This window comes from Amblyomma mixtum, chromosome 3 (genome assembly GCF_055824585.1).
Source record: "Amblyomma mixtum isolate Tamu chromosome 3, ASM5582458v1, whole genome shotgun sequence".
NCBI classification, from domain to species: Eukaryota; Metazoa; Arthropoda; class Arachnida; order Ixodida; family Ixodidae; genus Amblyomma; species Amblyomma mixtum.
In genome coordinates, this window is record NC_143014.1 from 161,759,100 (window position 1) to 161,776,947 (window position 17,848).

Here is a 17,848-nt window from a genome sequence, read left to right on the forward strand (position 1 = left end):
GCTCGAAGTCAAATTACACCGCGAGTGACAACTGAACGTAGAATAAATGCCGCTCATTCCCTTATTGGTGTGTTTTTACTTTAAAAAAAAAATTTTTTTCCGCCCACTGCATGTATGGGTTGCATCCCGAAAATTGGCCCTCGAACTAGGAAAAAAAGTGCAGCCCTTACACGCATTTATACAGTACAGTAAAACCTCGTTAATTCGAACTCTGTTTATTCGAAATCCCGTGTAATTCGAAGGTTTTCGGCGGTCCCAACAGTTTCCATGCAAAATTTGCCGCATAATTTGAACAGCCAGCACGCTCCTATCCGGATAATACGTAGGTGTAAACAGTGGCCTCCGTGATTCGCAAAAAGAAAAATGCGTTGACAGTCTCTGAGGCCAGTATAGTTGAGTTGCCGGAGTGGCAGCCAGGCGGCACTGTAAATCAATTTTCGGTTTCCGGTGGTTTGTTGTGCCTCAGCGATCTGCACAGTCGAGTACTAGTCTCGGAGGCTAGCTTTAGTTGACAAAGCAACAACCAGGTGCCACTAGGTCACAATTTTTCTGGCTCTGTTTCTGTTGTTTGTCTAGCTCGTGGTAGGCGCTGCTCGTAGCGTTTTGATTGTTCGGTGCCACGATCAAACGTGTTCTGTGTTCAGGCGCATTTATACTCTGACGTAGCGCGCGCGCGCGCGGCACGCGGCACGGCGATGACCGCAGACGTGTCCGGCGGCTTCGGCGCACTCTGACCGCACCGTGGAGCATGTCTCTATTTCGCGCCGAGCGCGTCGAAGCCGCCCACCCAGAATGCACTGCGCACGCCTCCCGCGCCACTCTCCCCTCTACCTCCTTCGCCACTCGCCTCCTCTCCCAGGCGGCGTGTCGAACGAAGAACGTTCTGCGCTCGCGTCGGAGCTCCGCTCCAAGCAGTGCCCCTAATCAAAGGGTGGCAGAAGAGCGAGCGCCCCCCTCCCCTCCCGTAGCCACAAGTAGTAGTCGCATCGGAGCACCTGGCGTAGCGTCGCCGATCTGACGTATCCGACCACAACCGGCTCTCGCCCGCGCGCCGAGAACGTAACTACCGCGTCAAGCAGACGTGCATCGATGACTACTTCAAGTGGCCGTTTTTCAGGCAAAATAAAGGTGCAGTGTTGATGCAGCCATGTTTCGTACGTTTATTTCTCATTTTTCGTCGATTTTTGATAATTCGAAAACCCGGTTAATTCGATGATTTTTCGCGGTCCGACGGACTTCGAATTAACGAGGTTCTACTGTATTTAACACCTCAGAGATAACTTTACAAGGGTGTCAAAGGGACGCTAAAGTGGAATACAGTCAAGCTACGTTGATAAACTAGATTGGCGGGATAGCAAATATGTCACTGTTACCAAACACAGAGTACTGATAAGCCAGACAGTTGTGCAAAAGCATGTAAAAATAAAGTACACTTCGTGCTAGCACTTGCAGATTCCTGCAACTGCGCCTGGCCACGACTGGTTCTCCACCGGCCGTGACTGGTTCATCGCTTTCTTGTACAGCACTATTTCAATGGCAATTGGCAAGTAACCTTCAAGGAACTGACCGCGTCTTATTGGCAGTGCACTTGTAGAAATTTTTCTTTAAATGCATGGTGCGAGAGGTCAGTACGCAGATGAGGAAGCACATCACAAGATGCTGCCTCTTGGGGAATTTAGACGAGTGTTCTGCATCCCATGGAAATAGTCAAGGTGTAAACAGGGTTTTTTTTTTTTTCTTTCACGAAAAGAACACAGCCTCAAGAAGTGGGCTCAGGGTGACGGGTCACAATGCAGCTGTGCAAGGCCTCCTCCGCTGGCACTCCTGGTATTTTTCACCACTAACAATGCGATGGTGCCGCAGCAGCCCAAAGTCAGCCACTGCAGCTTTAGCCAACGGCGACTGCCGTCATTAAAATACTGCCATTGCTACACTGACTCAGAAACGGCTGCATTTCACCACCAATCCAGGCTTATAGACAGCACCAATTTATATCAAAGAACGAGATCACTGGGACCACAAAACAAAACAAAACAAAAACCGATGGCAGGCGTCATGTCATGTGACCCAGGCTAGGTATTCTCACTCTGGTTGACTCTAACGACGACATCTTAAAAATTACATTGATGTGAGCAAATTTTGTGGGCGATCTGAATGCCGAATGGTTTCGGAAATTTCATTTGCATTTTTTTTTTTTGTCAGGAATGCGGCCACCTTACCGCTCAGAAAAAATGTTGGCAGTGTTTCTGAGGAATACTGTATCCATATTGTTAAGTGTGCTATTTCTCTTTAGTGTCCCTTTAATTATAATTACTATACAACTAAGCTAGCTAGCTTAAAATAAAATGCAGTTCTGAGATCAGCATACAAGTTCACACATCTGTGCCAAATTTGGGCCCATTTCATGCATACCATAATTACATCATCATAAGTCGACCTATTTCTGAAAATTTGAAAAAAATTAAAGCAGGACGTTCGACTTACAATTGCAACCAAAGCATGGCATCATAAATAACGGCGAGACAAACGAGGTATCAAAGATGCTACAGCGTGGTTGCAATTTTATATTTGCTCTACAGCTCTAGCCAGTAGCATTCAGCTACTCTGTGAGCTTTTTCGGAAGAATTTTTTTTTTTTCGCTTTCAACTGCGCACTCAGCCCTCAAGGGAGTATCGATAGTTGATGGAAGGGTAGCTGTTCCAATCGCGGCGGCACTGCCACTTGAAACGGCAGCGTTTCCGGGGGGTGTCGGTCGCTGATGGAAGAGCAGACGCTACTCATGTATAGCTTCTTTTTGGCCATGTTTGACGCATTTGAAGACTGCCGGTCGCGTTTTACCAGTTTTTAATGTAGTGCTTCATCATTCCCGGTCTTGTAAGCGCCCGGCACTCGCTCACGTCTACATTCAAGATGGCTGTCACTCTTTACGCTGAAGGAACTAACAACTGCGCGCCGGGCCTGCAAGTTCAATGTCTCGAAACAAGTGACACAGGTGTGGTGACTGCAGCGAGGCAAAATTTTCAGCTGTTCCATGCAATGTCGTGGCGTGGTTGTTTGCTAAGTGCAGGTTATCGCGGGACGACAATGTGCTGTGGTTGTTTTTGAAGTGGGGGATTTTTCTGGATGACGATGCAGAACGAAGTGCTGTGGAAGTGCAGCAACAATGACGACAGCGGCGCTAGTGAGGATGGTGGCGCAAGTGTGGACGAGTAGTCCAATGACTAATACATTTTCATTTTGGAATGTGTTCACGGGCGTTCACTAGCAATAACAAACTCGGCTAGGCAGCCATTTTTCGCGGTCCGTACCACACGACTAGCAATCATGAAGTCGGCGATGTACGGGCAGCGCTAAGTGCTCAAGGGAGCGGTTGTAGCTCGTGCATTCGTATTATCTGTAGTGGCACAGCAGAGTTCGAAACATCCAAAATTCAGCACACTGTGCATTATGCACTCCGGCCACGGAACTTTTTCGAATTTGTATCAACCATGTTCGTATCATCGAGATTCTTCTGTATATGGGAAAGTGCGAAGCACCTAGTGTGCGGGGCTCAGCATTTGATGTTGCGACGCAGCTGTGTGAGAACTACCTTGATCAGGGATACACCATTTCTTTGAACAATATCCATACAATGACCTCCTTGTTTGTGCATCTACTTGAACTCAAGACCCTCGCTTGTGGCGCAATGCAAAAAGAACACCATGGCTTTCCTAGTGAACTAAAGGACGCAGAATGTGAAAAAGCAGAAAGAGGAGACATTCACTGGCTGCAGGAAAAGGATGCTTTGTACCTACAATGGCAGAACATGCAGGTCGTGCATAAGATGTCTGCAGCCCACACAGCAAATGAGTTCATTCTTGCCAAATGAACGAAAAAAGTGGACAAATACATGGACAAATCTCTTGATCAGGAAGCCACAACTCATAGAGTAGCACAATGTGGGCATGCTCGGAGTCGACATGTTGAACCAACTTATACGATCCTACAATGTCCGCTTGAAGTGCGTGCATTCTAGGAAGACATTGTTTTTCCAATGACTAGGCAAAGCTGTGGTGAATAGTTTCATACTGTTTGACGAGCATTGCTGGCATGAAGTGCCAGAACTGTCAAGGATTTCATGCTTCGACCAGTTCACTTTCAGGCTGTAACTGGCTGAGCAGCTTCTAGGACTGAGCAGCTCCACGGTTCCCCCGGTTGTTCCGAAAGGTGATGCACCCCACGGTCCTCAGCACAAGCCACAAAAAATGAAGCGATACAGAAAATGCAAGCTATGTTATGAAGAAAGAAAAGCTCAGCAAAAAAACTAAATGTCTTCTGCCAGAAAGGTGCAACCAATTCATGCTTTACTGCATCAAGAAACCGTTTCGTGCACTGGCACAATGCACACCAGACCCAACGCTTCCTTTTACACCTCCATAAATTCTGTATACATACGGCTGAAATATTCTAAAACATTGCCCAGATCCCTCGTAAAGAAAATGTACTACATTCTGAACTTTTTTTTGTTTTGTACATATGAAGAAATGTTATGTTTTTGTATGTTTTCTCCTGCATTGCTGCAAATTTTTGTGTAAACTTCTTTTTTCACATTTATTTTAATAAACATGTTCACTGGGACTAATCCCATTGAAAAGAAAACTTCCTCCTCTGAAAGCTGATACTATACACTTTAGTATCAAGTATGTTCCATTAAATGGAAAAAAAAATATTATACCACCCAACAACTACTACTTTTCCCACTGGCAGGAAAGTGTTAAGGTGCCCTTAAGATAATTCAAACAAAAATCTCTGGTCAAACATGAAGTTTGAATGACAGTCTACTATATTAGCACGTATTAGAATTCATTTTACTACATGATACATGGCACAGTACACATGTTGACTGTTACAGTATTATCTAAATCTCCATAACAAAAACCTGCATATGCAATGGCTGATGGCATAGCTACAATTACTTTGATTAGATGAGTTACAGTGCACATCAAAACGTGGCACTTGCCTTGACCAGCGGGCGCTTGGCGACTCCCGTAGCCAGCGGGTGCTGATGCGATTCAAGGGCCAAGAAGTCATCCACGTGCATGGATGGGGGCCGGCTGGTGTTGGGTGGCCGTGAGCGGAAAGGGTCATTGGCTCGCGACTGATGGCCCAGGCTGCTCCGTGACAATCCCCGACCCCGCATCGGTGCAACTGCATTCATGATGACAGAATCACATAAAAGGGAGAACAACAAATAATAATAATAATCGAATCAATCAATATTTATTCCAGATGCCCACGAACAACCCTTGGGTCTTGGTATTGGTACACCGTACACAAGACAATGTACAAATATTTTCAGATAGAGAAAAACAATGAGGATAATGGAGCACTGACCATTCAAGACGAAAAAAAAAAAGTATTACACGATAGCAAGGCCTCTGCATCAAGACCAAACAGAAAGCATAACAAAAAAGCACAGTGTAGCAGGCCAGCACCTGATCGGAACTTAATTCAAGGCGCAAGTAAACAGAAGAGAGAACCCCCCATCCCAAAAAAATGTAATTATGTGTACAAGTGAATGGCAGCTGAAGAACCACACTTTTCAATTCATTTGAAATTAAGGATAAGGAGCTTTGAAAGATGTCTAGACAATCAAAGCAAGTACTATACGAAGACTGTAATCTGTCATTGGGAGAGTGTCGACTAAGCACAATGCATTTGCATGAAAGGGCGATTTGACCGGACAATTTTGTTCGGCACGCGAATGTCAGCAAACCCGAGCAGGTCATCGCACAACATATCACCACGAATGAGTTTGTAAAGAAAGAGAACATCTCTACACTCTTCGGCACCACAGAATAGGAAGACTAGTCAAAGAAAACGTCACCACTTGCATCTTTCAGGTGACGAAAACATTGCTTGCAAATGAACAGGAACTTATCCTGAACCCTTGCGATACAGTCACTGCTGGGCTTACAGGTTCCATTCCAAATAGCTAAACCCGCCGCGGCGGCTCAGTGGTTACAGCGCTCGGCTGCTGATCTGAAAGAAGCGGGTTCGATCCCGGCCGCGGCGGCTGAATTTCTATGGAGGCAAAATTCTAGAGGCCCGTGCGCTGTGCGACATCAGTGCATGTTAAAGAACCCCAGGTGGACGAAATTTCTGGAGCCTTTCCCTATGGCGTCTCTCATAGCCTGAGTTGCTTTGGGACGTTAAACCTCAACAAACCAAACAAAACCAAATAGCTAATCCCTATTTGAGAAGAGATAATAATAATAATAATAATAATAATAATAATAATAATAATAATAATAATAATAATAATAATAAAAGCAGGCCAGTTGATAGTTGGTGCAAAGCCATGTCAGTGACATGTAAAATGCTGAATGCGCATGTTTTAGTAGTGTGGACCAAATAGTAAAAATAAAGAATAAAGATGAAAAGTTTCTGCTTTAGTTTTCCTGCAAGCAGCAGATTAATTCTTCATCCAGGTGTTCTTCGGCTGGTGGGTTCCTCAACATAATGAGCTAGCCACCTACAAAGGCTTTAGCTTTTGACATCATTGTCCCTGACGAGGCTAGTCCGGACCCTCTGTTGTTCGCAGCAAAGAAGCACAACTGCTCCACGCTATGATTAGTTTCATATCACTAAAGGCATTTGAAGCTTGCTGCTGTAGCTATCATGAGGAGCAGCGAGAAAAAAAAAAAAGATTGCATTACATTAGTACCTTGGTTAATGCAAGATATGTTCAGAAACAGATCAACTGAGTAAAAAAAAAAAAAAAAAACTTGTGTCATATACCATATTTACTTGCGGAATTTGCGTACTTTTTTTTAAAAATTAGAGCTTAAAAGGGGGGCGCGAAAATTATGTACAGATTTCGCGAACACGTTTTAAAAAACTCTACAAGATCGTAACACGCAATATATATTGTGTACTGCAGCCTGCACGTCGACCCCCTCCCCCCAACTCGCATCCCACTAAAAACTTGACTCAATATACAGGACGCATACCACCTTGCGCCCCACTCGATGTTATGTAGTTCCACGCGGCATGACGCCGCGTGCGCAGCTCAATGTATTGCAGTCACAAGGCCAGCAGTCAGGGGCAAGTGGAGATAAAAGGCAATAAACCAGTGCCTTCGCATGCGGCCCAGCTGACTAGCAGCAAACCAAACAGCAAACGGTTCAGTAGTTTTGGATTCCGGTGCACACCGGTGATGAGCAGAAGTTTGCTCTAGCAACTATTTGTCCAGGAGTGTCCACCAACGAGTGAGATAGCCTGGTAAATGGCAACAGCAGGTCGTCCCTTCAACCCTCAAACCCTTTTGTAGACACACACGGCGAGGCACCATTCTTCCCTAGCCTGCCTTGCGCACACCCACGTGCATGCTGGTGGCCTGGCACAGCAAGGAGCTTAAAATGTGAGAGTAATAGGTTAAAAAAAAAAATGGTGAAAAATTAGAAGTGTGCAAATTACAAGAGTAAATATGGTACATGTAAATATGTTAGAAGAGCTTCCCCCTTAGTAACCTAGCAGTCTGGGCTCATTGTGTTTGTCTTTAGTTCACAAGGGTGGAAAATTGGGTGAGTCGGTAAAGAGTAACTGCACAAATTATGCGAGTAAATACGGTAAGCATAGAGTCCCGCTGTACTTTCACTATCGACTGCGCGCTCTAGAGGCCTCATCGTAAAAAAGACACTTCTCCCAGTCGCTCAACTGCATGGAGAGTCACACTTCCCAAATGTTGGTGACAGTTCTCGGCAGCATTTAAAGGAGCTGTTGTCTTCAGCATGGAGCCATCAAAATATTGCGTGACAGCAAGCGAGTTAAATGTCACTAAAAAGTGCATCACATACCGATACCGAGGAAAGCAGCAGGAGCGCCAAGCACACCTGACGAGGATTAGTATTACTGTTCACATGAAACATTAGCAGTGCTGAGGAAGTTGAGGGTGTCTGCTGAACTTCACCAGAACAAAATGAAGGCCTTTGCATGTCGCATGTTCTATCATACGGTCCTCGAGATGAAGCGTCTAATTTTTGCTTGGTACGCAAGAACGTAGTTTTTGGTGACGAGTTTCTCAATGCACCGCCGCTGCTTCGATAAGTAATGTGTGATGCCAGTTGCCTTAGTCGAATGTCTGCATCTTGGAGCCTCCGTTGGTTGACCTACACAACATTCCAACCTTTTTTTTTTTCACCCTTTCCCAAAGGTGGGGGTCAACCCATACAATGTATCAACCAACGTGATAGTAAATACGGTATAGGCATAGTCTGCCTCTTCTTTAGATTCAACCCTAATGTGAGCGGTGACTTTCGCTTTTACTTTCGGTAAAAAAAAACAAAAACATATTACATTCAACTAAATATGATCATTTTTTAGCAAAATCTCAGTGGCAGGCTTTCTGTATGCTGCTGCACATTTAAGCACTTCTCAAAAATGCTCCAAATCTCATTACCTTATGAATTAGGTGCCAATGCTTTGCTTCACAACACAACATGAGGCAACACATTGGTAGTGCAATGAAAATCATGGCCCAACATGCCCACTAAGCCAACCACCCCAAGCATAAATAAAAATTGCACGCACTGAATGGTTTCTTAGTGCTGGGCTCTGAGCCATCTGGTCCCATCAGCAGCTGAGACTTGCGCTTGCTTCCCCTGAAATAAAGAAAAACCACAAAGCAGCAAGCACTCAGTGTAGCAAAGCCTACGAATCAGAATTGGACAATTTTTAGCCTAGAAAAATCCCTTGAAAAGAGATTCTAAAGTGAACTTCGATTACAACTTTATGTTGCAGACTCAGCTGCATGAGACAATTTACTAGCAGCTGTGTGCCACACCTTTTGCATATTCACAAAGTACAAACTTCTGGTTATTTGATTTATCAGTCTTTGCACAAGAAAATCAGTTAAGCCAAATTTTAGGAGAAAAAGTCTAGCAATCTTTGGTTTGCCTTCCATAGACTCAGATTAAAAAAAAAAAGCAAACCGCTCAATGTGAGCCATCACACGTGTACTTCTAAGACAAACCTCAGTAACAACTTTAAACTATGGCAACTCACCTAAATGGTACTCAGAGGGTCCATGTACCATTCTTGAAGCAAGGAAGTAAAAAAAAAGAAAAAAAAAGGGGGAGTTCCTCCCACATTCAACCCTGAATGAGGTGGCAGTGGCCTTAGGGCTTAAAAGGGACACAGATTTGAAATTGCAAAAAAAAATGGCAAAAAATCGCTTTTTTAAAAAATTGAAGTACCCAGTCGTATGACTCAATTCCTAAGCTGCCTCAACACTTCATTACTGAAATTTACAGGGAAGAACTCCAAAAAAATGTTTTATCAACCACGGTGGTGCTTCAAACAATATAAAAATGGCATTTTTTGAACCCAGGTATCTTTGTGGTGCAACCTCTGACTCAGTGGAAAGCTTGTTTCTTCATTTTCAGAACTGCAGCCTCAGCTCGATTCTACATGCAAAAGCACACAAAAAGCAAAAGTTTGAAGGTCTTGCCATGTGACTACCTGTGTCAGCACTGGTCTCCTCAGTAGCTGCCCCGGCGTAGCTTGCACGGGAGCCAACGACATGGCGTTCACTCTTGTGCTCGGCTAGCTACGCTTCACCATCTTGCTTTATGTTGTTTGTGGTAGAGCCTTGTGGTAGAGCAGCCGCCTCGCATTCAGGAGGTGCTGGGTTCGATCCCTAGTGCCGCCGGGTACCCACCGTTTTCTTTATGGGGTACAAGATTTCCCCTGGCCTGGTGCTCGGCTCTTCTGGGGTGAGATGCTTGGGAAAAGGGTCTAGACCACAATTTCCTTGACGGATCAGCGATAAGTTCCGCCGTCAAGCAACCCTAAATCTGCCTCGTGCGGTAGAAGCCCAACTTGTGGCCCTTTATGGCCCCAAGGGCCCCAAAAAGCCACAAGTGATCTGTCAAGGCGACTGAGGTCTAGACACTTTTCCCAAGCATCTTACCCTAGAAGAGCCGAGCACCAGGCCAGGGTGTATTGGCCAATACACCTTTCAAAAGAAGTATAAAACAGCACACTAATACGGCAACTACAAACGAAAGCTTCCAACGACCAAGAATGGTAAGAAGACAAGAAGAGCTCTCTGTGGGCTGCTGCAAGTGAATTTATTGTGGAGGGTACCTTAGAAGCGTATCCATGCACTTCAACACTCCGATGGTAGCGCGTCTCAGGAAAGTGGCTTGACCGGTGAGTTATGTTCTCCCTATGAGGGTCTTTTTCACTCTTTTCATGTAACAAATATTTGTAAACACCTGGCATGCCTTGTCCTTTTTAGGGGCATTTCTGATAAGCTACAATTTCTGATAACATGGGCAAGTTTTCAGACAGTTTCTTTTCAAACCTTCTTGTGCACAGAACAAAAGCCTATGCATGCATCTTTCAATGCTAGCTATCAGCAGTATACATAAGTTTTCTGGTCACAGAAGCCACAGAAAAGTGCCATTCAATGCAGTGTGAATTTGAAGCTTAAAACTGAGCAGTTTTCTTTTACACAGTAGAATCTAGATGATGCGATTTCGCTTGTAACGAATTTCAGGATGATACAAATTCTTAAAATGCCCTAGCCAGAGTGCACTATGTGTAATGGGCAGAAATCTGGATGTTATGAACAACTTCCCGCCCACAGTGGATGATACGAACGTGCGAGCCGCGACCGCACCGTCAAGTGCTTGCTGCCCGTACATCGCTGACGCAGGGATCACCGGTCACGCGGTGCGCTCTGCAAGTACAGTGCGGCCCTACGTACATCACCGATGACACGATCACCAGTCCATGAGCAGTGAGCGGCGCAACCAGCACAACACCTATGTTGCAAGTCGGCGGTGATGCATGGCCAAAAGTAAATCCGTCAGCAGAAAAAGGTCTGCGTAAATTCTGCATACGAATTTTGTTTGTTTTGAGTGAAATGAATTCCGGATGATATGAATATTTTTCCTGAACTCATGAGATTCGTATGGTTGAGATCCTACTGTATTTGCCATGTGCACCATTAGGTATGGGTTCAAAAAAAAGAAATGCGAATGTAGGAAAAAGTTACAGAATGGAATGCAGTTCAGTTTCCCAAAGAAACTCGCAAAGAGCGTCTATATAATGAAGCTGCAACGCATAGCTTGCACATGCATGTACAGAATAGATTCTTGGCTGCATACTTATGTTGCAAACAAAATCAGTTTTCTCCCATCATAAAACATTTTTAGAACTTATGTAGGCAGCTGTATAGGCCAACTACAAGCAGCACTCACAGTGGTGACTTGGTGCTGTCAACACCTTCATCTCCAGGGAGGGTCAGCTTCTCCAACTCGCTCTTCAGGTTGAAGTCAGGCAGCGTACGCTCCACCAGAGACACCAGATCAACCTCCACCTGCTATGTAAGGAGAAGCTGCTTTCATTCTGGAGCGCAGTTTTTAGACACGCTAACAGCTATCATCAGATTTCACCCATTCAGCACATTTGCAAGCACCTTTAGGAGTAAAGCCAAGGAATAAATACTACACATAAGACTGCTAACATTGTAGCAGACAAGAGTAGAAAGCTGAGAATATTGTAGCATATTTGCTCACGTAATTTGCGCAGCCCAACTTTTGCATCCTGATTTTTGAAAAAAAAACTTTTACTTGCATGTTTTGCACTGGCCATAAAGTCCGCTTTCGGCCACGTGGCCCCGCTTACTGCACGGAACCGCCACCTCTCCTTTCATGACATATGTCAATCACTACCGCCTTGGTCGTCTTGTATACCCCACTCCACACTGCAAAACCTCTTAGTATTGCAAGATTCATTGGTGTCAGCTTCAGACTCACACTCTTCCCACTCCTACCTTCCGCCACCTCATCCACCCAGCTATCTATCCCTTCTCAGCTTGTAATTTCTGCCTGCCCAAAGCCAACCTCGATCACATCATGTGGGGCTGTGTTCGTCACCCCCATCCAAATCCCTCAATATTCATTCAAAGAAGCAGTGGGAGGCTGCCCTGTGCAGCCCAGCGCCTCATCTCCAGGACAAGATCCTGGACTGGGCTCAGAGGATAGTGGAGGCCTACCCAACATAGGACCTCTCTCCCTCCCCCGCTAACCCCTTCGCTTTTGGGATAAAAAAAAATTAGAGATCATTGCGGCGACCCGCATTGGGAGAATGCAAAAGCATTGATGCCCCCTTGGCACTAGTCACCTTTCTTTGCCTCTCTTTATTATTTCCTTTTGTTTATTAATTTAACTACTGAATTAGCATAACCATCTTATGCTTTAATTAAAGATCAATTTATTTACTCTGATTATACCTTATTTTATCTCAATCAACCATTTTGGTTTTTCAAATTTGACGCTGTGGTTGCTTTCAAACTGCTGTGGACACGTTTTGATGACGCGACCTTGCCGACTTCGCCCAGAAATGCTTTCGCATTAATAAAGTTGTCACTCACTCACTCACTTTGTGCTATCTGCTGCGCCAGACCCCCCGCATGTGCATGGCTGCGTGCAAGGCGGCTTAGGAAGATCGGTGCAGCCGCCATAACTGTGTGCGGTTGCGAAAGGTGCGAGTGGCGAGGGCACGAATTGTGTGCTGTTTACCTGGCTCGCTTGTGCTTGCAGTCGCTTTCCCAGACGAACAGTTGCACGCGTGTCCAAATCCAAAACTACCAAACTGTTTGGTGTCCGGATTATTGCTAGTCAGCAGGGCTACATGCAAGGGCCCCACTTTATCGACTGTTATATCCTTTGCCTCCCATCCCACTGCTGGTTTCACGATTGTATTGTTGCACATTTATTGCTTTGAGCTGCACACGTAGAATCATGCCATCCCACAAGAAACTACGTTATGCGGGGCGGGAGGTGGTACGCATCTTATATTTGGAGTCGACTTTTTTTTTTTATTGCCCAGCGAGGGATGCGGGATGGGGGGGTCTACGTATAAGCGGCAATATACAGTATATATAATGCGTGTTATGACCTTTGTATAGTTTTTTTAGGTGTTCAGGAATTTTTCACGTAATTTACGCACACCCTTTTTGAAGCCTTAATTTAAAAAAAAATAAATGTGAACAAATTACACGAGTAAATATGGCAGTTTCTTCAATGATCACAAGTGTGCCTTCAAGAGAAATAGTGTAATACCATATAAACGCGTCTAAGGGCTGCACTTTTTTTTTTTTTTTTTTACATTTGGGCGCAGCAAGAATTGACCTCATGCGAAATTCTGCAACTGAACATTCCCATACACGTTACCTCTTGAGAACAAGATGGGCAACCACCCACTTCGAACAGGAAAAGAAAGTGCACAGTTGTTTTTTTTTAACCTTCCAAACGCCTACATCCATGGCAATCGTCCTGTTGCTTTCTTAACTCTCCTAGCGTAAGCTCTGCCATCTCGTTGTAGTCAACTATGATATGGGGAAAAGCCCACTTGCAGAATTTTGCATGAGGCTTCCGAGGGGGCGAGTTGAGGTGTCATAACAGGGCAAGCATCGCGTCAAATTCTCGCCTACTACAAAGTGCAGAGTAACCCGCATACCTTTTAAGTGGGTGTAACAGCAGGCATGACAACGATCGCAGGGCCTCAGTTGTCAGGCCAAAAAATAGCCTAGCCACATAGTTGCAGTTTCTGAGCATCCCCACTCGCCCGCAGTGACTGCAGCTGTCAGACAACACATTCACCGGTCATCCAAATCCAGCTTCATGTTGCTTGTGCACGCCAACCGCGTTGCTGTTTTCTTTTTCCTTTTTAGAAGCACTCTCACCCTTTTGACGCCAATGTGCGTTCCCCTCGCTTACGTCCGAGTTGCTTTAGCCTGCCGAAGCTGTACGCTCATCACGGGCTTTTCGGTGTTTGTGCCATGGAGCCTCTTCATAAGGCTTCACTGCATTTCCACATTTGCACATTTCTTTTTTTTTTTCTTTTTTCGGGGGCGCACAGCATTTTATAAATCAACCTTTGGATAATCCGGGCAATTCTTCCAGTCCCCTGGACTCGACATTAATGAGGTTGTACTAGCCATCACGTTATTTTAGAGAACAGCTCTTAGGCACCTGTTCCTGCATTAAGCGGCGTGCTTTGGCGTAACAAAGCGAACGAGTGCATCAAAGGATAATAGAGAGCATTCTTAGGGCACAGCGGAGGATGAAAGGCGGCGATAGCGATGATAATGCAAGGAGGAAAGCGGTAGCATGAACGCAGGTCACGTGGCAACGACCGGCGGCAAAAAAAAATAGATTGCTCTGGAGCAAGCTCAGAGGCTTGGGCTCCCGCTGGGTTCGAGATGGTTCGAGCCTTTTTGGGAAGTCAGGGAGAGGAAGATGCGGCTTGACACGAGCTGCGGCACCTATGCCCTTTCTCGGCACCGCCGCCGCTTCAAGAAGTTTCGTGCTGGGTCTTTCAACAGTACTCATATCGACAGCTTGATTAATGCGCTACCACCTGCGGCGTGCAGCCATCGTCTCTCCCCTCTCCCACCAAACTGTCTGAATGGACTCCTTAAATTATGTTGAAGGACAGTTGTGCTGGCTGTCACCCGTGGCATTTTGCCGCGCTGTTTTAATTAGCATATGCGGAATCGTACTTCTCCCGGTTTACAACTTTTTACTTCAACAGTGAGGTGTGACATTTTGTGTTAAATGGCTTAGCCTAAGAGCAAATAGTGTACATGAGCAGTTACATGAGCAGCTACATGCGTGATTGATGATCAATCTCTCGAAATTTAAGGAATCTAGAGGAGAATAGGAAAAAAGGCAAATAAGGCACTGAATTCCAAGCAACTGCAACAGACTCCTGTCAGGTGGCGCATTTAATGTCATTTCCGACAAATGGTATTAGCCTCAGATGACATGCTTGCATTGCTGTCACATGACTAAAGCTGTAATGTCATTTGCAAATGTTTACAGTAAGGATTCCCAGAGGAGAAGCTCAGCTATAAGCTCGGCAGCGGCAGTTTGCTGTGTGCGCTACCAATTTTTATCATTTTCTGAAATATTTCCTTCACGCTGAACAGATATTCGAAGCAATTTTTTCTTCATATTCGTATTCAATTTGTATTTTAAGATTTCTATGTTTTCCCACCCCTACATTTTATTTCTTTGAAGTGGCTAAATAACTGGGCCCATCACAATTAGCATATTTACTAGTGTAATTTGTGAACCTATGTCCACCTCCATTCGGCACTGCACGTTACGCCTGCAGCCACCTATAGGTGAAATACTGCCGCAGCTGCACTCATAAATTGCATTACTGAGAAACTTAATTGTTGGCCAACTTTTTTAGTTGTCAGTCATGAGTCATTTTATGGATTTCATTTTGCATGATCAGATTACAGGTTGGATACTGTTCTGCCACCTATTCAAGTAGTAAACATTTCTGTGCACGTTTTCTTTATATGGTGCTGAGGCAGTCTAGTTCTGTTTGTTTCAGTTGGAAAGACCATACACTATTTAAAAAAAAAAATAAAGTCAACAGCATTTGCATTTTTATCATTTTCTGCAATATTTTCTTCACGCTGAACAGATATTCGGAGCAATTTTTTCATCATATTCGTATTCAATTTGTATTTTAAAATTTCAATGTTTGCCCACCCCTACATTTTATTTCTTTGAAGTGGCTAAATAATTGGGCCCATCACAATTACCATATTTACTAGTGTAATTTGTGCACTTTTTCTTTAAATTAAGGCTTCAAAAAAGGGGGTGCACAAATTATGTGGAGATTTCGCGAACAGATCATAAAAAACTCTACAAAGGTCATAGCGCACAACATACAGTGTATATTGTATGTTACTTGCCCCCCTCACTGGCCAAAAAAAAAAACTGACTCCAAATATTAGGCATGTGCGAATAGTGTTTTTTTTGTTCAAAGCAAATAGTATTTTCTTTGAATAATTTCGAAGCGAATATTTCCTACTTCTAGCACACAAAAAGGTTGATTGGCAAGATTGGCATCTTCAATATCAAGTTTTTTTGTAACACACAAGGCCATTACATGAAGAAAAGAGAGAATGCACTGAAGCTTTGTCATGCTCGTTGAAGCTGTGCTGACTGTCTGCAAAAATGGCCATCAGAAATTGGGGGAGCCAACCTACAAGCGGTGCCGATGTGTCTGTGGGACTGAGACCTATATGTGGGGCTTCCAACTGCTGCTCTTAATTGCGACTGCATTGTTGCGCAGCTGTTGCTTTTAAGCGATGTGTACGCACTGTGCGCCCAGTGCCACCCCGCGTCGGGCATCAGAAAGGGGCACTCATCTCCATGTGTCTCGAGCTAGCTCCCCTTCTTGCTCGTGCCGTCGCGCTTGTTTAGCAAATTTCACGCGGAGAAGAGCGACTGCTGCAGCTGCAGTCAGCTCAGACTCGCTTTGTGGAAGTCAAAGAAGCCATGCATCCTCCGATTAGAGAGGTTTAGAATAGTGCAATCCACTTCCACGGGGAGTTACTGCGCATGTGCAGATCACTCTGAGGTTGCCGCAAGGCGCCAGAAGCCGGCCGGCTGTTTGCATGCCTGTCCCGTCGTACCAATCAGCACTTGCCACTGGCAGTGCGCGCGTGGCAGCAGATTGTGTTATGCTAACTCTCTCCATTGATGCACACCGCCATGCCGGTTACAGTGCGGCCACAGACATCCGGCAGGTACAACCTGGGTGCTACGCTTCCGCCTGTTCGCATCTGTTGCCCCGAGCATGCGCAGACCAGCTCCGGCATATGTGTGGGAGCGCAGGCACGTGGCGCGGAGTCGGGGCTTTGGTTACACGCACGCCACAGTGCCATCCCGCACAAATCTGAGTGTGTAGGCAAATTAGAGAAAATTCAGAATGTTAGATTTGTTCATGGTAATTATAATCGGCAAGTTAGCATGATGGAAAGCAAACGAAAACTTAAATGGCAAGAGTTGAAGGACCGTAGAAGGTACATCAGACTGAAATTTTTCCATGAGATTTATTATTCGAAAACTGGCATAAACCGCAAACAATATATCCAGGCACCTCATTATACCTCAAAGCGACTGGACCACTGCTTGAACGTCAGGGAATTTTCTTGCAAGGGTGATGTCTTGTGTTATTCTTTTTATGTTAGAACTGTTCAAGACTGGAACAGTTTGCCATCAAGCATTGTATGTATCACATCTAATGATGCATTTTTCCATGCACTACAATAACTGTTTTATACCTCTAATGAAGTCTGTACCCACCCCCCCCCCCCCCTGCTGTAATGCCCTGCGGGGCGATGCAGGCAACTAATAAATAATAAATAATAATAAACCAACACCACATGCAACAAGAGTTCCGAAACGTTATTCGCTTGAGACGAATACTTAAGAGATTTCGAATACCAAACATTCCGATTGAATTGAATATCGAATACTTCACCTTTCAAATGAATATTCGAAATTATCGAATATTCGCACATGCCTACCAAATATATTAAAAAACAAAGCTGCAATGCCCCTACAGTTTCAAGCAGGCCATAGTTGCCATTTTCTTTCTCACTCTCTAGGTATAAGAAGGCCGTAGTCCAAACCTGGTCTGGTTCTTCCTCCGGGTCTTCAGAAACAGCAGAAAGCCAATAAGTTGGGTTGAGTCGCCGCTCATCTACTTCCGCGAGCACGTAAACAGTTCTGGAGGCAAACTGAGCTGACAACCCATCCTGAGGAGGGAGCACAGGTTCAGCAATCTCTGTAGCAAAGAATAAGCAAAGAGGCACATTACTGAAACAAAAGATTAGATAAAAGATTAAAGTAACCATTTCTTTTCTGTTTAAAGGCCAACTCCGTGTTTTTTTTTTTTGTACACTTTGAGTTGATAATCACATCACATTCCTTAGAGTCCCCTCGCTCCAGTCCAAAACATCGTTTTTCGAAATACCAAGTAG

At 44.8% G+C, this 17,848-nt stretch overlaps 1 protein-coding gene across 7 annotated transcripts in view; it reads right to left on the reverse strand.

Annotated features, from left to right (window-relative positions):
* Positions 1 to 17,848, reverse strand: part of vir (VIR_N domain-containing protein) — a 234,002-nt gene that overhangs the window by 30,393 nt on the left and 185,761 nt on the right. For all 7 annotated transcript variants that reach the window (XM_089581727.1, XM_089581720.1, XM_089581721.1 and 4 more), the window contains 4 exons: positions 17,498 to 17,652; positions 11,250 to 11,371; positions 8,572 to 8,642; positions 5,000 to 5,187 (listed from right to left, as the gene is read on the reverse strand). In XM_089581727.1, the coding sequence (XP_089437853.1) occupies positions 5,000 to 5,187; positions 8,572 to 8,642; positions 11,250 to 11,371; positions 17,498 to 17,652 (536 nt within the window). The remainder of the gene's footprint in view (positions 1 to 4,999; positions 5,188 to 8,571; positions 8,643 to 11,249; positions 11,372 to 17,497; positions 17,653 to 17,848) is intronic.